This window comes from Salvelinus namaycush, chromosome 4, assembly GCF_016432855.1.
Source record: "Salvelinus namaycush isolate Seneca chromosome 4, SaNama_1.0, whole genome shotgun sequence".
NCBI lineage: Eukaryota > Metazoa > Chordata > Actinopteri > Salmoniformes > Salmonidae > Salvelinus > Salvelinus namaycush.
The window spans coordinates 52,725,624-52,750,652 of NC_052310.1; the positions used below are offsets into that span (position 1 = coordinate 52,725,624).

General features: G+C 41.0%; 1 protein-coding gene across 1 annotated transcript; it reads left to right on the forward strand.

Annotated features, from left to right (window-relative positions):
- Positions 1–5,710: 5,710 nt before the first annotated feature.
- On the forward strand, positions 5,711–23,358 carry LOC120046607 (bcl-2-like protein 11). The gene is made up of 4 exons (XM_038991978.1): positions 5,711–6,050; positions 7,838–8,202; positions 9,919–10,052; positions 20,469–23,358. Exons 1-4 carry the CDS (start codon positions 6,034–6,036, stop codon positions 20,595–20,597), a joined length of 645 nt encoding a protein of 214 aa, XP_038847906.1. The 5' UTR covers positions 5,711–6,033; the 3' UTR covers positions 20,598–23,358.
- Positions 23,359–25,029: the final 1,671 nt, after the last annotated feature.

Below are 25,029 nucleotides of genomic sequence, written 5' to 3' on the forward strand. Positions count from 1 at the left end.
TGTGAACTGCTTTCTTGAGGTCATGCCACAGCATCTCAATTGGGTTGAGGTAAGGACTCTGGCTGGGCCACTCCAGAAGGCGTATTTTCTTCTGTTGAAGCCATTCTGTTGTTGATTTACTTCTGCGTTTTGGGTCGTTGTCCTGTTGCGTCACCCAACTTCTGTTGAACTTCAATTGGCGGACAGATAGCCTAACATTCTCCTGCAAAATGTCTTGATAAACTTGGGAATTCATTTTTCCGTCAATGATAGCAAGGTGTCCAGGCCCTGAGGCAGCAAAGCAGCTCCAAACCATGATGCTCCCTCCACCATACTTTACAGTTGGGATGAAGTTTTGATATTGGTGTGCTGTGCCTTTTTCCCTCCACACATAGTGTTGTGTGTTCCTTCCAAATAACTCAACTGTTGTTTAATCTGTCCACAGAATATTTTACCAGTAGCACTGTGGAACATCCAGGTGCCCTTTTGCAAACTTCAGACTTGCAGCCATGTTTTTTTTAGACAGCAGTGGCTTCTTCCGTGGTGTCCTCCCATGAACATCATTCTTGTTTAGTGTTTTACGTATCGTAGACTCGTCAAGAGATGTTAGCACGTTCCATAGATTTCTGTATGTCTTTAGCTGACACTCTAGGATTCTTCTTAACCTCATTGAGCATTCTGCACTGTGCTCTTGCAGTCATCTTTGCAGGATGGCCACTCCTAGGGAAAGTAGCAACAGTGCTGAACTTTCTCAAGTTATAGACAATTTGTCTTACCGTGGACTGATGAACATCAAGGCTTTTAGAGATACTTTTGTAACCCTTTCCAGCTTTATGCAAGTCAACAATTCTTAATCTTATGTCTTCTGAGATCTCTTTTGTTCGAGGCATGGTTCACATCAGGCAATGCTTCTTGTGAATAGCAAGCCCAAATTTTGTGAGTGTTTTTTATAGGGCAAGGTAGCTCTAACCAACATCTCCAATCTCGTCTCATTGATTGGACTCCAGGTTAGCTGACTCCTGACTCCAATTAGCTTTTGGAGGAGTCATTAGCCTAGGGGTTCACATACTTTTTCCAACCTACACTGTGAATTTTTAAATTATGTATTCAATATAGACAAGAAAAATACAATAATTTCTGTGTTATTAGTTTAAGCACACTATGTTTGCCTATTGTTGTGACTTGGATGAAGATCAGATCAAATTTTATGACCAATTTATTTATTTATTATTTTATGACCTTTTTCTTGCCACTGTGGCTCCTTAAAACCTTTTCTCAATAGGGGGTGCTGTTTGCACTTTGTAAAAATGTCGTTCCCAAATTAAACTGCCTCGTACTCAATTCTTGCTCGTACAATATGCATATTATTATTACTATTGGATAGAAAACACTCTCTAGTTTCTAAAACCGTTTGAATTATATCTGTGAGTAAAACAGAACTCGAGTTGGAGCAATCTTCCTGTCAGCAAGTGAGAAATCTGAAATCAGCCAGGCTGTTCTGAGGTCAGTTTATTAATTTGCATGTCTTCTATTGGTTGAGATGCACTGCATACGCCTTCCCCTGGATGTCAGCAAATAGTGAGAATTGGAATGGAGTTGCTAGGCAGATCTGAGGCCATATAAATAGACTGGGAACGTGGGGTCCACTCTTTCCTTCATTCGCCATGACGCAAGACAGACCTCAGGATGGCGTTCTAGAAAGCTCCCGTTATAGCCCTTAGATATATCCGGCTCTGATTTTATTTGATATAGGTGTTAAAGACATCATAATGTTGTTATTTTAAACCGAGTTATATCAGTTTATATCAGTATATTGCGATCTTCGGATATTTCTTTGTGCTGCGTTCTAGTGAGTTGGGCACGTCTGGGCCACATGGCTAATGTTTACTGCTAATTCCAAAGTTGAAGGCGACAATCTACAACCGAGCAACGATTATTTTGGACAAAGGACAACTTGCCCAAGATTCTGATGGGAGCTCATCAAAAAGTAAGAACTATTTATGATGTTAATTCGTTGTTCTGTTGAAAAATGTAAAACTCATATTCCGCCATTAATTTCGGTGCGGTCTCGCTTTAACGCACGCTGTATGTCGTAGTAACGTTAATTTTAAAAATCTAACACAGCGGTTGCATTAAGAACTAATGTATCTTTCATTTGCTGTCCAACCTGTATTTTTTTGTCAAGTTTATGATTAGTTACTGATTAGATTAGGTGCCTCTCCCAAGATTTCTCCCGACATATTGTTGGCAGCTTGGCTACTATTCTCATTGTATAACCACGATTTGTGCCGCTAAATATGCACATTTTCGAACAAACTCTATATGTATTGTGTAATATGATGTTATAGGACTGTCATCTGAAGAAGTTTGAGAAGGTTAGTGAAAAAATTAATATCTTTTGCTGGTTTATTCGTTATCGCTATTGTTGGCTTGAATCAATGCTGTTGTGTGGTTGGCTATTGTAGTAAGCTAATATAATGCTATATTGTGTTTTCGCTGTCAAACACTTAAAAAATCTGAAATATTGGCTGGATTCACAAGATCTTTGTCTTTCATTTGCTGTACGCTGTGTATTTTTCATAAATGTTTTATGATGAGTATTTAGGTAATTCACGTTGGTCTCTGTAGTTATTCTAGTTGCTTTGGTGAGAGTTGTGGTGGTGGCTGCAATGGTAAACTATGATTTATACCTGAAATATGCACATTTTTCTAACAAAACATATGCTATACAATAAATATGTTATCAGACTGTCATCTGATGAAGTTGTTTCTTGGTTAGTGACTATTTATATCTTTATTTGGTCGAAATTGTGATAGCTACCTATGCAGGAAAAAAATGGTGGGAAAAAAAAGTTGTGTCTTTTGCTATCGTGGTTAGCTAATAGATTTACATATTGTGTCTTCCCTGTAAAACATTTTAAAAATCAGAAATGATGGCTGGATTCACAAGATGTGTATCTTTCATCTGGTGTCTTGGACTTGTGATTTAATGATATTTAGATGCTAGTATTTACTTGTGACGCTATGCTAGGCTATGCTAGTCAGCTTTTTTACTGATGGGGGTGCTCCCGGATCCGGGATTGTGTGCAAGTAGAAGTTTTAAGTCAGTCTGGACTTTGTCTGCTGCTCCTGGAACACTTACTGTAGATCCTCAGTGCAATAAAACACCTGCCATCTGTCTGCCCAGAGTTGTCTGTATCTGAATGTACCGCCTATTCATGATGGCCAATGCTGTTTACTCAAGATGCTGAATCATTCTCTTGCTGGGGACTGTTGTGAAAATTAGAAGATTGTACAGAACTTTGACTTGAAGGTCATCACAAATCAGATCAGATTAATGCTATCTTTTTCTATACCCTGTCCTACAATGTTAAACATTTCAAGACATAACCTCCGTTATAAAAAAACTAAAAATCAGCCATTGACTCACTTACAAGGCTATTCATACCAGTATCTCCATTACCATTTTCTCACATTCTCATTCATTGATTTCATTGATTTATGCAAATGTTATGTCTCTAACTCCTGTTGTGTTTGTCCTCCAGCTGTTGCAGCTGTGTAGATCAGTGAAGGTTATGAGGCCCTGAAAATTGTGTCTGACTTCAATGTTCCCTCCTGCTGCATCTTTTTTTAATACATTTTTTATTTAACCTTCATTTAACTTGGCAAGTCAGTTAAGAACAAACTCGTATTTACAATGACGGCCTACACCAGCCAAACTCAGACAAAACTGGGCCAATTGTGCGCCACCCTATGGGACTCCCAATCACAGCCAGTTGTGATACAGCCTGGATTCGAACCAGAGTGTCTGTAGTGACGCCTCTAGCACTGAGATGCAGTGCCTTAGACCGTCGCTACGCCACTCGGAAGCCCCAGGTCCCCATTGCATCTAGGTCCCCATTGCTGGGGTGGCCAACCCTCGGGCAGAGTGGGCCTTCTATTCCCCACCAGAGTACCCCATCAGAGCCTCCATTTTGTGAGCCCCACTGTGCAGTATGCTGGGGCCGATCTCAGAGTATTAGCTCACACCAGCTCACTGCTTGACTCATCACATAGTTCTCAGTGAAAAGCCATGAGCTATGTTCCAATGTCCATACTAGCATACCACTAAGAATAATGCAACATATTGGGCATGCATTCTAAGTCGCGTAGTGTGGATATTAGAACAGAGCCCATGGTATTTTGCCTAATCTGTACCAGGTTTGCAGACTACAGGCCCAGTTGTTGTCTACACTCAGTGTTGCTTAATGAATATGCTAATTTTGTTTGTACAAAAAAAGCTCTGAAATTAAATGTATTCATGATAGTAGTGGAACAGAACTACATTTTAACAACAAGTCTTAAGACTAATGTAATGTAACATTTGTTACTAGTTTCCCTCATGAGCTGAGACCTAGCCTTGGCCTGAGACAGTGCACCAGACCATAGGTGTATGGAAGCCGTATGTCTCAGTAGACACATGGACTGCACTGCTAACAGCATGAGGTAGCTTCACAAAGTGGACCAGTGAGCTATGTGCAATCACCCAACAAATACAATCCCCAGTATATACAGAGACCCACTGGGCACACACTGGTTGAATCAAAGAGGCTTACACGTAATTTCACTAACATTACGTTGAACCAACGTGGAATAGACATTGAATTGACGTCTCTGCCCAGTGGGGGTGGACACTTTTACTGTGAATCTCTCTGCCAGCCACTTTCTCTCATCAAGACCGAATAGGCCATTATGGCAGCTTTTTGATTCAGCGAGATACAAAAATTGTAAACACACAAGATATGTTTAGAATATATTTTATTAATATGAGCAAAGTCATAGAAAATGGTTTGTGACAGAATACATGTGGGAAATGTAGTACTTTATATCCCTCAATTCACTGATCAGATGTCTGCATTACATGTAGGCCTATAATGTTGATCGACTCTTAATAAACAAACATTGTTTAATCTTGCATAGAAACGTAAACTTTTCCATGACAGTGAAATCCGTTGTGTACTGTATCTTTGTCATAATCTGACAATCAATTATCAATGCCCTTAATAAATGTACTATATAGTGTATCTTGTTTCGTTCATGTTTTCCCTTTATAATTGTGTGATAGACTTGCAGTCAACAGTTGAACCAAGGAGAAGTTAAAGTTGTCTGCTCATACATTATTCACAAAGATAAATGCCATGCTGTGTTTTAATTGGTTGCGAACCATTTATATAATAGTGTTATATTGTGCAAATGATCAACACATGGATGATTGTGAGAAGGTGCAGCTGACTTTTTAACACTGTCTTTTGATATAGCCTTTCTTCTAACTGAGAATGTGTGGGCAAAAGCGTGATGAACCAATGCAATAACTATTTTAGGGGCTCAAATATGTGTACTAAATTACTCTAGAAAAAGCCAATTCTTCTTAAATTAGATAATCTATAAAACAATGTTTAACTGAAATGTATTATCAGCTACTGGAGGTTGTTATTTTAATAGAAAAATATCCTCATAATTTCTCTGACACAACTGAAATGTTGCTAGGTATTGGATAGCTGAAGTTGCCCCTCTGAATTTGGTAGGCTGATGTCAGTATTGTAAACGGTTCGCCTAAAGAGAGAGGGGGGAGAGAGAGGTTTATCTGGACACTTGAAGGGATGCTTTGAAACGAGGCTTAGATCCCACCCAGAGAAAGAGTAGGCGGGTCAGAGGCGGAGGATGGCATACAGGCGTCATCCCACTCTCGAGTCAGACCAGACGCTTCAACTTTTTATATCAATCGCGAGTGAACTGCTACAGCAAGGAAGTATTCTCAGCTGAGCTGAGATATCCACACCGGAGACAAAAGAGTCGAACGCTTTTCCCCTCCTTCAAGCAACGTATATTTTGTAGGGGATCTGTTTTTACAAAACCACTATTCTTTCGATGTTGACATCGTAGTTTTCTGATTAAAAAGGCATTGGGCTCTAAACTTTTGCGTTTTACGCGTATGTAAGAAGTTCAAAAGCGGATATTCAGATATTTTACCGTTATTAACAACTGTTATGTCGCGCTACTGAAGGGGTTTAGGACATGTCCTATTCGTCCAGGTGAGTGCAAAATAAACATAAGGAAATAGCATGCTGTGATGTTTTTGATAGCTATAATTTCAGAAGACTAAGAATAAACAATATAACAGAAAATCGCACCGCCGCTCTCCCAACTTTGGACTTCACTACCCAACATAGCCCCATAGGCCTAATTACTCGTTTTTAGATCATTATGCTGTCTGGTCTAAATGCATTTATTTGTAGGCTACCATATCAAATAGGCTATTCATGTGTTTACGTAATGAAACAAAAGTGTTGTATTCAGCTCACGACGCGCGCGATGTAACATTAATTGGAGAAAGTTCTTGTTTTGATTAAGTCCCTCCGGTGTCTGCACAACGGTTTAGCGTGGGAGAATTATGTTTTAACAGATGTCCGTCGTTCCTGATTATCTTTAGTAGCCCATTATTTCCATCATAGAAAAGCTTGAAACACTAGCCTACGCATTCTCACTGGGCACACACTGGTTGGAACAACGTTATTTCCACATCATTTCAATGACATGACAGTGAACCAACGTGGAATATACGTTGAATTGAAGTCTGTGCCTAGTGGGATTGGTATTGAATATAATAAAAATACCACATATATATATAGGCGTTTTTTCCCCACGACTGCCTGGATTTAGTCTATGTTGTGTATGTAGCCCTGTTGGTCCCAATGCGATGTTGTCTATAATATGCCTATAGGGCAGTTTTTTGGGGATAGGAATGAGAGAAAAGCAGGCACTTGATTGTTTTGTGTCCTTTTATTTTCAACATTAACCTATCTTCGCTCTTCTCAGTCTATCCAGCAGTTAATGTGCTACCTGTTGAAGTTGCACGACAATGGGGCTCCTGTTCTCGGGTGATTCAGTGAAGGCGAGGGGCCGAATTGTGTTTCCAATTTCAAGACAAAGTAAAAAGAGATAGGCTACTACTGCAACCTGTGGGTGGCGATAAGGGACCAGTTGGCCGCTAGCCTATGATTTTGAATGCCGTTTTTTCGCCCGTCAGTCACAGAGGCGTTAATCCAATCAGGTCTGCTTTCAACACATGTTGGTAGAATGTGTGCGGAGTCTGCCGACACTCAAGCAACAAACTGCGTGACTATATTGTTCGTCGGTTTGACTGCGTTTTCGTTGTCTCTTAAATATGGCTTTCGATTTAACTCTGAATTTATTTGATATGAGTAAGTATTTATGATATAATAGGCTACTGAAAGTATTATGAAGTATTATAGTATTATAAAGCCGACAGGTAGACTATAGGCCTAATAGAGAAAGAGTGTATGCTGCCTGCGATCCTTCATGCGCAAGAGATCCTCCATGCGTAATTTGGAACCAATTCGAGTATGCAATACATTTTCCCAAGTAACGATCAGATTAATTTCGAAAACATGACTATAACTACATTTGTCTTGGGGATGCACAATATGATATTCACAACTTTCATTTCAGATAGAAGAAGTTAACTTGGCTTGGAGATGGGGTTGTGACGCAGTTACTACGGCTCGTAACTTCATGCCAACTGTTTCCCCCTGCTAAAAATGCTGGAATCAGCACTTATGTCCAAACAAATAATGGATATAGGCCTATGTGCAGAGGAAGAAGTAACAGCCGAGTCAACAACTTGACTCGACCGGGCGGGATATTTAGTCATGCGCGCTCTGTTTTATTAGCCTACACATTCTATAAAGTATGACTGTTTAGACTTTGAGTCCACAATAGCAAATCTCCAACAAATAATGACATTGCACCGACAAAATAATAAAAATAGCCTAACTCTGATACTTGATCTATCCTACAGACAACAAAATCAGTCCAATGGCTCGACCATCCTAATTGAGAGAGGGAAATACGGAGAATTGAATCCCGGTGGCGGAGCAGCCTCCGGTGCCGAACCGACTGACAACCCCCAGTTCAGCGAAGGGGAGCAGCAGTCACGGGGAGGAATAATGATGCCGAATAGTCTGCTTGGTTACCAGTCGAGGTCGCCGTTGTTCAGAACAATGTCCAGGTCATCCAGTGGATATTTTTCGTTCGACAGCGATTCTATTCCAAGCTCCCCGCTATTGAAAGATAAGTCGACACAGACTCCGAGCCCATCTAGCCAAGTCATGACTCACGCACTGCAGCGCATGTCTCAAGCACAGGAGACCAATCGAGATTATGGTAAGGCACACCCTTGCTTGTGTCGCACAAATAAATGTTGTTACTCACTATCCAGCCCGCGCTGGGCAGCTGCATGGCATGGCGTATATGATAAATCCTTGACGCGCAAATAATGATATGTGCCACGCCCCTGTGTCATTCGTTGTCACTTTGTTTTGAACTCTTAGCCCACACCAGTTGACGACATTCTCTGTCTATTCCAACATATTAAGGACCATTGGGTTTTTTTTGGGGGGGGGGGGGGGGGGGGGGGGGGGGACTATTACGCACAGATGTGTCTTGGTTTATTGCATGCTATTGTTCCTTGGGCGGTTTGTAATGTCTATTGTTATATTTACTTCAGTATCATAGTCTTTACCATATCTGCATCTGTCCAGCCAACAGAATTACGTGACCATGAGCCAACAGTTGGATTCAACCTCAGCAGGAAGTTTCTAAAGAACAGTATCTGCCCTCTGTTTACTGAGTTGTGTCATAAGCCACCAAGGATCCACCTGGGCTCAGACAGGGTGTGTGTGTGTGCACGTCATAGAAAAACATGCGCGTGCATATGTGTGTTAAAGGCACCTGTGCGTGCACACAGATTTACACTCAACCTCAATAACATTCCCTGACAAAGCTAGTGGCCATAGAAGACAAGCTAAAGGAAATACACAGGGACAAACAGGCACAGTGCATAATAGATGTGATTGAGCAGCCTGATTCACTTGTGTCCTTTTATTTGCGCTCAGTGTTGCAAAGGCAACATGTAGCGAGTTTGAGTATAGGCCAGTCAAAATAGACCTCTGTGTCTTTTGTCAACAGCAGACAGGGATTCATCTCTGTTCATTCTCCTTAGGAGCCGGCTGATATAAGGACAGATAAATCTCTATCTGTAGTGTTTCACCACATCTCTAATCCCAGAGGCTACTCTTAATGGGGTAGAGAACAACAACTGTTCTATCTCTGATCTTGGAAGTCAGTGAACTGGCTCCAACTCAAATCAATTTTATTTAGATAAAGTCTGAATAGTATGTTTGTGGAGAATAACAAATGTTCTCCAGTTTTAGTTCTACCGTATGTCTGTTCTTGCCTGAGGGAGACAGATGCTGTGGAGGAATTATTTTCTGACTATTAGATATGAGTGATCCTAGCGCACATGTAGAACACCACAGCTGTGGTTTTATATCTTCTCAGGGCATAATGCCTTTGGTGACTTAAATGGCATTTTGATTTTGACCACTTTACTTGAGGATTCTTAACAAATATCCTTTATAACTCAGTCATAAGGTTGTCATAATATAACAGAATGCCACATTTCATAATACCAGTCCTACACTTATCTTGGGAAATGTTGTGGTGATGCATGATGCATGTCATGAATTGTCACTGTGCTGTGTTATTGTTATGTCTCTTTTATGACAGTGATTTAACAACATTATACCAGGCCACTTGCAGTAAAGTAACTAAAGTGTTTCCACATTAACATATGGTTCCACTGATATTACAGGGCCCGTGAGGGATATGAGAAATATTACACATATGTTTCATGACACCTGTGAGTCATAGAAAGAGATCAGAACACATTCATATTGACAACTTAACCACACTATAGGAACCACTTGGCATGTCTGCAAAGTGTCATACTGGCCTTTTCTTAGTAATGCTGTAGCTTGGTCTTTGTTACTAGATTGTGTTCTAATGAGTTCTGACAGCCATTTGCTCTTTGTCCTCCAGACGCGTGGCCCAACCCCCTCCACCCCTATAGACCACGGCCACCGCCAACTGCAGGGGACATGTGGCCAGAGACACTGATCGGTCAGGAGCTTCAGCGCATTGGAGATGAGTTTAACGACCTCTTCATACATGGGGTGAGTAGGTACACCACACCAGCACTGAGTCTTGTAACCTACTACTGTATATACACATACAGGGTTGGAGGAGCCACATATAAGTGATGATGAGGATGATAATGCCCCTTATATCCAGAAGATGCATCATTTTGGGGGTGTTAGCATTTAATTAAAGGACCCTCTTCAGGGAATGGGTAGCTTCAATATCCAGGGGGTACAAATATGCTACATAGGCACTGCAACAATTATTATATCAGGGTCTTGATAATCACAGGTGTCACTGCAGGGCAGGGGAAAGTTAATCTTCCCATTAGATAGTGTCAATAATTTAAGTGTTCTCTCAGAGCTGCTGCCATATGTTTTTCTTCTTCTCTTGCTACTTGCACAGCACATTTCTGGAGGTTGCATCACCTTATTTACAAACCATATCAAGGACGGCACTGTATCAAATGGAGCTGATAAGGTGCTCAGCTCAACATGTGCCATTCTAAATTATTTCACGCTTCCATACTTTCTTTGTGACCTTGACCTAGCATAGACGCGTTCTGTGCTGTAATTTCTTATGTACCGAGGGCTCTCTGGTTTTATAACATTATTTATAATAGATACAGGACAGATCCAATAGCCACATTGAAATTGTGGTGCATAGTGCAGAAGGCAAGATAAAGGGAAATCTGTGCACCTGCTATTGCAACATTGTACAGTAGCTTGTATGTGGGCATGGCGATTAATCAGCCAGCTGTTCATCTACAGTATAATGTCATGTTTTTGTACCTTAAACAATATCTGTGAGTTGGTGATTCATCTTACCCCGGGTTATAGTTTTCCTGGTTCATTTTGTAACTCTTACACTTGAACACTAATACTCAAGGCTTGTTGTGTTCATTTTTGGAGAAAATATTTTGTTTACACTCTATGGAGAGTTTTCTCCCATATTCCTTTCTTGTCACTCTCCATCTGAGCAGACTTGAATTGGCTGAAATTAAATAAGTTTTTCTTGCCAGCTCATAACACCGGGATTTTCTTGTCGTGGACATTGTGTATCTTGCATCTGAAGAATGTTATGATGTGTTTTCTTCATCACCATCCCCAAGGGTCACTGCCTGGTACCCATAAAGGCGGACAGTTTGTCTGTATAACCAAAAAGATTCACTGGAGACACATACTTTTCTTTCAAATGAGTGTGTGAGGAATTGCCGTGAGGTAAATGTTGTGTTACTAATGGCCTCAATGTCTGAGTAGAAATAAATATTTATACACCTTTCAACAAATGAGGCTGTGATTCAGACTTAACACACATTGTAGAACAGAACAGGGCTTGTTTGTGTGTGTGTGGTACTGTATTGGCTAGAGGGAGGTGTATGTATTTTGAGAACAATGAGCCCAATAAAAAGCAGAACATGTTGTGTTCTATGTTCCGTGTTTTGGTCTCAGGTGTTTGGTTGACATCAGAGTGAGGAATTCTGCAAGACTGTCTCTGTCTAGAATCTAGAGCTGTCTCATATGTGACCGACCGCCTTGATTCGGTCTTATGTAGCAAAATTTGAAATTGTGTTTTTTACATTGGATAAAAGCAGAGACACAGAGCTACAAAATGGTATTTCATACACTGCATTTGAGGTACAATGGGAAAGTAATTCTGCTTTGAAAGTTGATGAACTTGAAACCTCACTTTAGAGAAAATGGTGTTAGAATATTTTGTTATCTACTGGAGAGCTCTTCTTTTTCTACACCCATTCAGCATCGTTCACACCCTCTTAAGCTTTAGCCCCCACCCAAACTCTGACCATTGTACTCGCCCTAGCAGAGCTGGTTAGGCTGTTTTCATGTTATCCAGAGCGTTGGTGACTGTAACTGTGCTGCTGGCAACGATTTAATTCCGCTTTTTTGCAGATGTTTACTGACACCGGCAATATTCAATGGGTTTTGAGCATTTGGTAATTCATCAGTTATTCTGCGCTCTGGCACACTCAGACAAGAGTGTAGATGGCCAGACTGAATTTATGAACGCATTCGAAATGGTTACTTGCATAGTGGAGTCTTTTGTTAAGACATGTAGCTAGCTAGCTAACTAAACAATGAACCATAATCCCAACTCATGACGTTACTACCCTGCATGAATCTGCAGGTAACTAACCAACCAGGTTCAATGTTAGCTAGCTAACATTAGGTTATAACTAGCCCCCAAAAATATTCTGAGGTATGAATAATAAGATCATACACGTAACGTTAGCTAGCTAGCTAACAGTACACTTTAACTTGAAATGAAAACACTATGTCAAAATTAGAAATGTGTAATATCTGAAAATGTGGCCCGCTAGACTATCTTAACTGTGGTCTGAAATCGGAGTAGATAGCCAGAGCGAATTTACCAGATAACGTTGCATCTATCAACAGTTCTTGCAATGACATTCTATTGAAATGTATACTTACATAGTGGAGTATTTTGTTAAGACATGTAGCTAGCTAGCTTGCTAAACAATAAACCATAATCCCAACTCATGACGTTACTAACCTGCATGAATCTGCAGGTAGCTAACCAACCAGGTTCATTGTTAGCTAACAGTACACTTTAACTTGAAATTAAAATTCTTTATGTCAAAATTAGAAGTATGTTATATCTGAAAATGTAGCTAGCTAGACTATCTTACCCGTAGACATCATAGATGTCACGGATGCCATGGTTGCCCTTAGTTTGAAGATGTAATCCGGAGACAGGTGTTTTCTCCATCACCTTAGCTATCATACTCGAATTCTGCTAATGCAGTTTTACTACGCAATATATTTTTTTTAAAGCAGCGTTAGACAGGATTACCTACACATACTGACCAGCTCAAATAGACAGAAGCCCTCTATATGGCAGACCAATCCAAATTCATCTCTAGGCATGTCCAGCCCACTCATTATCTCAGCCAATCATGGCTAGCGGGAAGGTTGCTGACTTTTTCTGTGGCTAAACCAACTATGCTCGTAATTTAACAATTTTATACATATTTACAGATGGCATACAAGTTTGATATTAAGACACTTGAAAGTTCACATGCTCGAGAAGGTATTTCTGCCAAAAAACGCATTTTGATTAAATACATTTTTTGTACGTTCAAATAGCTCTCCTGTGAAGTAGTGACCCGCGGCATAGGCCTAGTTTCCTGAAACGGGTCACATACTGTATGTCTCCTATCTGTCTCAAATGTATATTAAATAACTGCACTGCCTTCGCAAAGTATTCAGACATTGACTTTTTCCACATTTTGTTAGGTTACAGCCTTATTCTAAAATTGATGAGTGATTCAATAGTTTTTTTCCATCTACACACAATACCCCATAATGACAAAGCAAAAACAGGTTTTTAGAAATTGTAGCAAATTTATGAAAAATCTAAAACTAAAATATCACATTTACATAAGTATTCAGACCCTTTACTCAGTACTTTGTTGAAGCACCTTTGGCAGCGATTATAGCCTCAAGTCTTCTTAGGTATGACGCTACAAGCTTGGCACACCTTTATTTGGGGAGTTTTCTCCCATTGTTCTCTGCAGATCCTCTCAAGCTCTGTCAGGATGGATGGGGAGCGTTGCTGCACAACTATTTTCAGGTCTTCAGAGATCTTCGATTGGGTTCAGGTCTGGGCTCTGGCTGGGCCACTCAAGGACATTCAAAGACTTGTCCTGAAGCCACTCCTGCATTGCCTTGGCTGTGTGCTTAGGGTCGTTGTCCTGTTGGAAGGTGAACCTTCGCCCCAGTCTGAGGTACTGAGTGCTCTGGAGTAGGTTGTCATAACGATCTCTCTGTACTTTGCTCCATTCATCTTTGCCTCAATCCTGACAAGTCTCCCAGTACCTGCCTCTGAAAAACATCCCCACAGCATGATGCTGCCACCCCCATTTTTCACCGTAGGAATGGTGGTGCCAGGTTTCCTCCTGACGTGACGCTTGGCATTCATGCCAAGAGTTCGATCTTGGTTTCCCCAGACCGGAGAATCTTGTTTCCCATGGTCGGAGAGTCTTTTAGGTGGCTTTTGGCCACTCGACCATAAAGGCCTGATTGGTGGAGTGCTGCAGAGATGGTTGTCCTTCTGGAAGGTTCTCCCATCTCCATAGAGGAACTCTAGAGCTCTGTCAGAGTGACCATTGAGTTCTTGGCCACCTCCCTGACCAAGGCCCTTCTCCCCTGATTGCTCAGTTTGGCCGGGTGGCCAGCTCTAGGAAGAGTCTTTGTGGTTCCAAACTTCTTCAATTTAAGATTGATGGAGGCCACTGTGTTCTTGGTGACCTTCAATGCTGCAGAATCTTTTTGGTACCCTTCCCCAGATCTGTGCCTTGACACAATCCTGTCACGGAGCTCTACGGACAATTCCTTCGACCTCATGGCTTGGTTTTTTGCTCTAACATGCACTGTCAACTGTGGGACCTTATATAGACAGGTGTGTGCCTTTCCAAATCATGTCCAATCAATTGAATTTACCACAGGTGGGCTCCAATCAAGTTGTAGAGACATATCAAGGATGATCAATGGAAACAGGATGCACCTGACCTCAATTTAGGGTCTGAATACTTATGTAAATAAGGTATTTCAGTTTATTTTCTAAAAACCTGTTTTCACTTTGTTGTTATGGGGTATTGTGTGTAGATTGCTGAGGATTTTTATTTATTTAATCCATTTTGGAATACGGCTGTAACGTACAAAATATGGAAAAGTCAAGGGGTCTGAATATTTTCCGAAGGCACTCTATATACAGGTTATTACATTGTGTGTTACTGACAAATTCAGGTGTTTCATCTGGCTTTATTTATATGTTTTCAACTGCCATTAACTGTCATAATGCTTGTATCTGGATCAGAGGTAGTATCTCCTGGCTAGTGAGTTATTTCCTTGTAAACAAAGCGTTTGTGTGTTTTCAGGTGTCACCTAAGGTGAATTAAAAAAACTCCTGCGCAGTATGTTCGCTGATCTGCAGACCTGTGTCATTTGTCAGACTTCCCAGTCCTCACTTCGGATTGTCTCTATGGCCTCTGGCCACCCACGCAACTGGCCAAATCAAATCAAATGTATTTATATAGCCCTTCGTACATCAGCTGATATCTCAAAGTGCTGTACAGAAACCCAGCCTAAAACCCCAAACAGCAAGCAATGTAGGTGTAGAAGCACGGTGGCTAGGAAAAACTCCCTAGAAAGGCCAAAACCTAGGAAGAAACCTAGAGAGGAACCAGGCTATGAGGGGTGGCCAGTCCTCTTCTGGCTGTGCCGGGTGGAGATTATAACAGAACATGGCCAAGATGTTCAAATGTTCATAAATGACCAGCATGGTCAAATAATAATAATCACAGTAGTTGTCGAGGGTGGAACATGTCAGCACCTCAGGAGTAAATGTCAGTTGGCTTTTCGTAGCCAATCATTGAGAGTATCTCTACCGCTCCTGCTGTCTCTAGAGAGTTGAAAACAGCAGGTCTGGGACAGGTAGCACGTCCGGTGAACAGGTCAGGGTTCCATAGCCGCAGGCAGAACAGTTGAAACTGGAGCAGCAGCACGGAAAAGGTGGACTGGGGACAGCAAGGAGTCATCATGCCAGGTAGTCCTGAGGCATGGTCCTAGGGCTCAGGTCCTCCGAGAGAGAGAGAGAAAGAGAGAATTAGAGAGAGCATACTTAAATTTACACAGGACACCGGATAAGACAGGAGAAATACTCCAGATATAACAGACTGACCCTAGCCCCCCGACACATAAACTACTGCAGCATAAATCCTGGAGGCTGAGACAGGAGGGGTCAGGAGACACTGTGGCCCCATCCGATGATACCCCGGGCCAAACAGGCAGGATATAACCCCACCCACTTTGCCAAAGCACAGCCCTCACACCACTAGAGGGATATCTTCAACCACCAACTTACCATCCTGAGACAAGGCTGAGTATAGCCCACAAAGATCTCCACCACGGCACAAACCAAGGGGGGGCGCCAACCCAGACAGTGGGTTGGCGCCAACTGACCAGTGACCTATTACATTACACACACACACACACACACACACACACACACACACACACACACACACACACACACACACACACACACACACACACACACACACACACACACACACACCTCCTTCTCTGCCTAATAGCCATTATGGAAAATACTCTAGCTGTCTGAGTGCGCAATCAAGATCAAGTTTTGGGGTTAGAGAGCTCCGAGGAGGAAGGGTCAGGTTATAGTGACTGGGCAGATGGTTAGTGAGTGAGTGGTTGTGTTGCAGCATGGCAGGGCTACGTGACTGCTCCGCTTCATTATTCCTACCCTGTGGTTAAGGCTCTCAGAGAGTCCACTGTGGTCTCTAATTATCCACAGGTCCGCCTTTACAGGCCTCATTCACCCAGCGCCGTGGAGACCCACTCAGTCCATCCCCGGCCTGGCTCTCCGGACCTGCTCTTTCTCCCAGAGTCAGTTTGAACCCAGGGCTCCAGCGGTTGTCATGCTTTGTGAGAGGCACTGGAAAGAACTTCTAAGTGGAGTTGGTCCGCTGTTAAGTCTTTGAGTGTGTTGTGGGTTTGGGTGTCTCCATACTCTGTTCATCTGGTTCTGTGTTGCTTGTGTGTGTGTTTAGTGGTGGCAATGCTGTGAAGTTAACTTTGCATGTGAAGGTGCTCTGTCCTGTGGACTGAAAAAGGAGGCTTTTAATTCAGGGCACTCCTCTGATACTTTGAGCGTTTAACTGAACCTTCCCAGACTGACAGATTTTTTATTTCACCTTTATTTAGATGTGCAGGGTTTGCATTTTTGGGACTATTCCATTGGTTCCATTGCACCAAGCCTGCTAAATAAAGTGCAGCTAAAGTATTTGAAAGAAATCCAAGTACTATTTGAGCCCAGGTCTGGTGAGACGTCTCTCCAGTGGTAGATATGGCAGATAGTAGAGTGAAACAAAAGGACAAGCACCCTGCTAATGCAAAGCAGATGTCTGGCCACAGAAACATGTTGTATTCTAAGAGAACTAATGTCTGCAGTTTGCCACCCAAATTATCTGAGCATTTACATGGCAGCTGACTTCTTTGTTGAGTTTCTATTCTGTTTTTAAATGGGGTTTGTTACTCAGTAATTTTCCTTAGAAAGTGGTGACACCCCATCTTATATGTGATGCAAGGTTATTTTGGCTTAGGACCAGCAGTCTTTCTCTTGTAGAAAGAGGGAGAGAGAAGTTTGTCTGTTTGGAAACTATTTTAAGCAGCTGTGTAATACCTTGTTTTGATCAAATAAAAGCACAAGCTGAGTAGCATTGAATGTTTCAGTGACAACTTTGTTTTTTCCTCAGGCAGCAATTGCAGGCAGACATCTGCGAACGTAATAACGAGTCACTTTAATTTCATGTTGTCTATTCCAAATTCTGTCTGCTCTCCCAATTTGGTCTAATAGTTTTTCAGTGTTCTTCTGGTCTTGTAAGTCATGGCTTCTTGGTTTTGCTTGCATGTGGCGCTGTACTCTGCGTTCTCTCACCCCAGATCAATTGTCAGAGAGAGATTAGTCAGTCTGTGTGTGATGCCGGCATGCCACAACACATTTTGGGCACAGAAACAGCTGAATACTCACGCCCTGATCCATTATACTTGAGACATGGTTTAAGTGTTCATTGTTTGCAACATTGTACCAATTTGCTGGTTATGGGTGTAAAACGTTCAGTGTGTGTATTTCGTGAATTTGGGTATTCACATTATTCTTAAAGGGAAAGAGAAATTGATCCAACTTTTAATGAAACAAAAACATAATTCTTAAAGGGAAAGAGAAATTGATCCCAGTTTTTAAGGAAACTAACAAGTACAATACACACTAACTCCATTTCAGCTATGTGTGAAATAGCTGAACGTCTTTGAAAGTAATATTGGAATATGTTTTCTACTGTACCCCCCCCCCCCCCCCCCCCCAGCTAATAACATATTATTAAAGGGATCATTCATTATTACATACTGTGTGTACATACTGTGTGTACTATAAAATGCCATACAAAATGCAACATGTAGTCATGATACTATAATACACACCAGAGAGGTTTTACCCTCAGCCTCAATGGCCAAATCTCAGGATACAAGTCTATGTGTTTACACTGTGTTGAAACCACTGCCTGGAATGGCAGCATGTGTTTCATTTGTAGAGCTTACAGTAAGTATATAAGTCATTCCTCTTTCCATCTCATTCCATTAAAATCTCTTTACCATAGGAACATATAGTATTTGTTTCACACATTGTTAAATGGTCCTAAACTTCGAATGAGGATATGTTCTAATCAAACAACCTTTCAACAGCTTGTTTTAAGTTATTGTTAAGGCTTTCAGAACCATAATTTACATCTAGCCAAACCTTCGATCTGTCAATTCTCTAATGAACTCATCATGTTTGGCCTGAATGAGAATGGGGTTTTACAAGGTTGCCAGTCCTGCTCTAAGTCTATCTCACAGAGGAGTTAATGCACCTCAATTTAAGTTTACTTCCTCATCACCTGTTTCCTCAGACACTATTCACAGTCACTCCAGGTTTCTGTGGTTCTTGGCACGACTCATTTAGCGTAAAACCAAGCAATGATAGTCCTCTTGCATTTGTTCCTAAAATCCTTTTGTTGAGAGCAGAATACCTGAGGCACAGGGCTGGTTTACAATGTCTGCACTGTATGGTTACCTGCCAAGCTGCTCTGAATCCACACACTTGCAGTGATTCACTAATGGAGCGATGCCCAAGTCATACTTCAGCACAGTTCCTGTAAGAAACAGTTGTTTTTTTCACCTCGAAGCACTAAGGGAAAAGTATAATTTTTTTCTCTTCATTTTATACTTGTAAAATGAATCACGCTTCCTCCGTCCCCTCTGCCAAAGGGCCACAGGGGAAATGCTCAGCGCTTATCGCAAAAGCCCTGCCAAACTAGTGGCCTTAGGCCAAAGTGCCGGCCTGGCCAAGACAGCCACCTGTTTTCACCTCCACTATGCCAAGTCTGCAGAGGTAATTGTCTGTGAGAGAAGTAGTCCATCCATCCCTCATTATTAGGATACCATGACCTGGCCATGTCCAAGTGCACCACTGAAGACCTAATAGAATGGCTCAATCTCTTCCCTAATCTCCATTCACCTCACAGTAAAAATGTCCCTATTTGTGTTTAGTTCATGAAGTGCCCTTTCCATTGGAGCTGAAGTAGCTGCCCTAATAGAATGGCCTTTATGACACTGCTGCTGCATTGTAGTGCTCATTAAGAGATATGACTCATGTCGTAAACCTGGTATGTTAGGGTTCTCTTCAGCCCAAGGCTGTAGGACTAGTGTGGTTGTTTGCAGGGCCTCTGACCAACATAGCAATGTTGACACAAAGATCAGAAGAGCAGAACATTAACCCTCAATTGAGACGGTAAATACAGTTAACGTGGTTGCTCATTTAAATAAAATCACATTTTATTTGTCACATGCTTGGTAAACAACAGGTGTAGACTAACAGTGAAATACTTACTTATGGGCCCTTCACAACAATGCAGAGAGAAAAATATACAAATAATTGAAAGATAATAATACGAGGAATAAATGCACAATGAGTAATGATAACTTGGCTATAGACATGAGGTAACAGTACCGAGTCGATGTGCAGGGGTACGAGTTAATTGAGGTAGATATGTACATATAGGTAGGGGTAAAGTGACTAGGTAACAGGATAGATAATAAGCAGTGGCAGCAGCATACGTGATGAGTCAAAAGAGTTAGTGCAAAAAGGGTCAATGCAGATAGTCGGTGTAGCTATTTGGTTAATTAGCAGCTTTGTGGCATGGGGGTTGAAGCTGTTCAGGGTCCTGTTGGTTCCAGACTTTAATGCTCAATTGTGCTTCTATAATTCAATGCTGTGTACACATAATTACCAAACTCATTCGTATACAAACACATCATGGTACTGTATCACAGGAGCACAAACACATCAAGGTACTGTATCACAGGAGCACAAACACATCATGGTACTGTATCACAGGAGCACAAACACATGTAAGAACATTATATGTATTTGTCTGGGCCTCTTGTCTGAGTGTGGAGTGAACCCACTGGTCCTAACACCTGGAGAGGCACCAAGGGTTTGGGTTGAAGTGGACCAGGATGTCAGGAACGAGTTGTGTTGGCCTGATTCCTGTGTTTGTAGGGCTGCATGTGTGTGATGACGAGAATTTACCCCTCATGAAAGGACTGGCACACTGACCACAGTTGAATTCAGCCATGTCCATAGCCAGTATTATCAGCAAACCTCAGCTGTCTGCGTTCCACACACAGCACGGGTCATTATGGTTGTCAGGTGAATGGCACTCTTACGCCATGTGTTATGGCAATAATGTTGAATGCTTTATCCTGTATGTTTGTGTATATGTTTAGTGGTTATATATACAGGAGTATGTGTATGTAACAGGGCTCTTTTCGCTGTGTACTCCACAGCGCCTTGCTGGCAGAAACGGTCAAGTTGCCCAGGCAAACCTGCAGCAGATGCACCAAGAGCCCGCCTTCCTTCTGTGGATGGGGCTCCTGATTGGACGACTATTACAGATCATCCTGCAGAGAAGATGATGGGTAGACAGAAGCCTCAATCCCAATCCTGCAGCACCCAGCAGACACGTACTGTAGCACCTGGGAGAATTCTGTCAAAAGACCCTGTACATATGTGATTATATAAAATGCTACATTTTCAGAATGGATCCTCCTGCATATGTGGACCTATACAAATTTGTCTTGATGGTTTTTAACTTTGAATGGCCTCAAGATTCCCTGATCCAGGATAAGTTGGAATAGGGAATTTGTACAGCTTTGGAGAATACTTTCTTTGGGAATTCTACAACAACTGGAATTTTGCACCTACTGTATGTTTCCTGCTCAGATTTGGAAAGCTGAGCCTAATCAAACCACCAAAGATGGAGTGTCCTGTTGCAGAGCACTCACAGGGATAATGCCATGTGGGTAATGCTTTGTGGAGGTTACATGTGCCTTGTACAGTTTCTCGCTTTTTTACTAAGCTGTTTTCTTTTTCTTGCAGCTATTTATTTTTCACCTATGTATTTAATTTGTTTGTGAGTTTACCCATGGTCAGATGTGTCGAGTCTGCGCTGTGTCTGTTCCTCCTGGTTCTCATGGCTTCTCACTGTTTCCTTTCCTCATCCAAACATCATCTGCAATTCTATTTTGATGCAGCCAGTTCCATGGCTGGTTCCATTGACCCCAGACATTTAAATCTTAATATTAAATCTTAAATTATTTGTAAGCACCATTTTTTAAATGTATTTTCTTTCCAAACATATTCAGTACAATAGCAAGGATGTTAGTAATAATTGTAAGAACAACAACAGCTAAAAACATTGATAGCAAATACAATGCCTAAAATAATAATATTTAATTAAATTAAAGTACATGAATTAGGGCAAATAATGTAAGTTCTTGAAACAACTTATTTTACTGTTGTCTCACTTGTTTAACCCTGCCCCTTTTCAGATGTCAAACATAATTGCTGTTATCATTTAGCATTTACCTCGGACGGGCTGTTGTCAGGGCTTTCTTAGCCCAGCTGACACTCATGTTGGCCCGGCCAGGTCCTGTGCAGCGCTGCCAGGTCATTAAATGCTCATAGAAGCTTTGCTGGGAGAGAACCAAACTCTGAGCACCAGGGGAGCAGGGCTTTGTCAATGGAGAGCCATGAGCTAACATTATCCAGAGGAACAGGCCGAGAGAGCCAATGGGTTCAATACAGGTTTTAATGGATGGGATGACTTGCAGTGCTTGAGAACTTAGATCGATAGACAGGGATAAAAACCACCCAACAACCTTGAAGGATCTATATTCAAATTCTTAAAAAATTGTTGTATTTCTAATCTGTGGTAGTATGAATGTTTTTTTAAGGCCCAGTGCAGTCAAAATCCTGTTTTTCCTGTGTTTTGATGAAACTATCACTTTAAAAGATGGAAGGAATTTGAGGCAGTATAAGTTAATATATACCAATAACAAAGAGTTCCAAACCTCTTTGCCAATAACAGTTAGTTTTCAGATTACATACTCAGACCACTCCACCAGTCCTAACAAAATTATTGCCAGAGAAATAGTTTTTTGCTAAAGAGCTATTTTTGTTTATTTTTTACAGTTTTAATGGAAAACTATTACAGTAAGGCACTTGCTTAATTGTTACCCAGAAATGATTTGATATTGAGATAAAAACAGATGCATTGGGCCTTTAAGGATAAACAAAAATTGAAGTAGGGTTACTTTGAATGTTACATGCTACCACATTGTGCACCATGGGTTGGTTTGAAATGTATGTGTCCTCTTGTGTGAGCCAAAGATTGATTACACTGTAATTTTGCTGGTTAGATCTTATTGTATAGTACAGTATAGGCGTGGTTCCGTCCAACTGCCTTGGCCACCCTTTTGATTCCATTGCCTCATATTTGTCAGTCTGCCAGTATTTGATTTGAAAATTAATTTCACACCCACAGTTCAATAAATGTTATCCATGGAATTAAATGTTAACGGTATAAAATGTGCTGATAAAAGCCTATCTTTAAAATAACATAGCACTTACAGCTCATTAGAGGTTTTAATTGCCAATCATCTGCCTTTTAGATTTTTTATTCGCCATGTAGACGAAATGTAAGGTATTAGTTGATGAAATTATCTGCAAACCCAATTTTTATTGAGAAGCGTATCATTCCGTCATGTTTTTCTTTGTACCAAAATTGTATTTTCTTTTTTGGTGTTGTCAAATGAAACCAAAGACCTAATTCCAAAGTTGTGTATCTCAGAAGGGTGTAGTCGAGTCTAGAGGCTTTCCAAGAGAACAACTGAAAGCTGAATTTTCACCTTCTGAAACTGATATGGAAACTTCTCAGACAGTCAGCCAATGGTTCCATGTACTCTAGATATCAATCCATTGAGTGACAGCATAGTCCATACTGTCCATACTTCTTAATGAGTAGAGACCAGACCATAGATAGAAATAACATTTTTCCCAGACACATACAATAACTTAATTTTGATCCGCAACATTCCCAAGATGTCCTTAGCAAGAGCCATACATTTCAACCAGTGTCATCTTGGTGGAGGAAGTGCAGGTGTGTCCCTCTTGCACTATGATTACTGTCCCAGAATTCTGTCTGTTCAGGACCCTTTTGCACTGAGCGCAGATAGACATAAACTGATTTATCTGACTCACAGGACCCAGTACATTTGTAGCAAAATGTCAATTTTTTTCAGTTCTTTTTTTTTTGCACTGAAATGTTTTAAGGTTGTGATTTAAATTGTGCATAATGCTGTGCCTGTATAAAGCCTTTTTTCATCTTTTTAAAAATGTGTTTCTTCTTTCATTGTTGATTAAACCACATTATTTTTAATGATAAGTTAGTAAGCCCCTGTCATTGTTCTATAACTAGAACCACTCCTATTGCAGTCATAATGGATTTAATCACAGGCAGCTCATAGAAAGTTTGACCAAAGAAAAATGTGTGGCGAAATATCTTTAGTGCAAACTCTCATTAACACATGTCTACATTTTTGTAAGTGTCATACATTCTCAAAAAATGACTATTTGGGTTCAAGTGAAAATAGAAAAGACTATTCATTTGTGTATCTGTGTAAAAAGAGGACTTTCTTCCTCTGTGTGGCGGCCACGCTTATCTCTGATCATCTGCAGGACATGGAAAGTACGGTACCTTCCCTAGCTTGGCACAAACAGCCTGAGATAATTATACATCCCATATTCAGCCAGTCAGTGGCTGCTACACTAAGCTCCATGTGACTGTGCACAGTCCAGGGTGAATTCCAGTATCCGTATAGAGAAAACCTTTTATCCACTTAGTGGCAAGGTGAACTATTGAGAGGACAGTACGGTGGGTAGGTATTTATTCAGCCTGAGGTGTAAACATTTGGTTGAAACTTGCGTAAGAATTGTAAGATGAGTCAAATGAATCAAGAACGATCTGAACTCCTTCTCTCTATCACACACACACACTTGAGCATGTCTGAATTCGAGCATCACAATATATTTCAGCTAAGTATTATTAAAGTTCAGCTGCTTGGTGAGAGTTTACATGAACTTGAGTTTCACAGCCTAACAGCAGACACACACAGCCATTGTCTTTATCCAAAACAGACTAGCTGACTAATTGAGCTTTGTAGAGATCCAAACTGAGCCCTGAATCCCACACTCTTCACCACTGACTCAGTGGAATACCCAAAGTGGTGGACTACTACCTGAAGGATCACTAAAGACCCAACTATATCAGCCCTATGATAAATCCAACAAGTGCATAGCACACTTATATACAATACTATTTTATTTCTTATTCAGTTCTTCACTTGCTGGATTCAGTGGTATACATAGGACATAGCACTGTGTAATCTCTAGGAATAGCAAATTAATTAGAATCCATTATCTGTTCAGGTCATCCCTCAACACTTTAAGTGTTTCTCTTGTGACAGTGATACTGGCTCAATGGCATATTCCCTTAATATCACCTCAGGTGGAAGAACTCATAGCACATGGGATTTTGATCTAATACAGAATGAGAATGTCTACAGGATTAGAAATTCAAATGCTAATTCATTGAATTTGATATTACTAGAAGCCATGCCATTTGTAGTGTATTGGTATAGCACAGTGGTGCTATTTCACAGTCATAGGCTTTTAGAGATGGCTGATTTTCAATGACAGCCTCTACAGCTTGAAATGCACAGTGAAAATCCATTCTTTCGGTATCTAATCAGAGTCTGTTTTTACCTCTCTGCACTAAAGCCAAGAGGCAACGTGCTTAGGATACTGTGGTCAGAGACCCCAGTCAAATCTCTTCCTCTGTTGAGTGCTTTGAAATACTTCATGTGAGATTCATGTTGAACTTAACTTTAGTGTCTTCCCTTTATGCCCCCCCCTTTTGAAAATGTAATGAATTTTAGAAATGTTGAGTAGTTTCTTTGAACTCATCACTCGTCCCTTTGATAATCACAAGATTAAACTGTTTTTTTC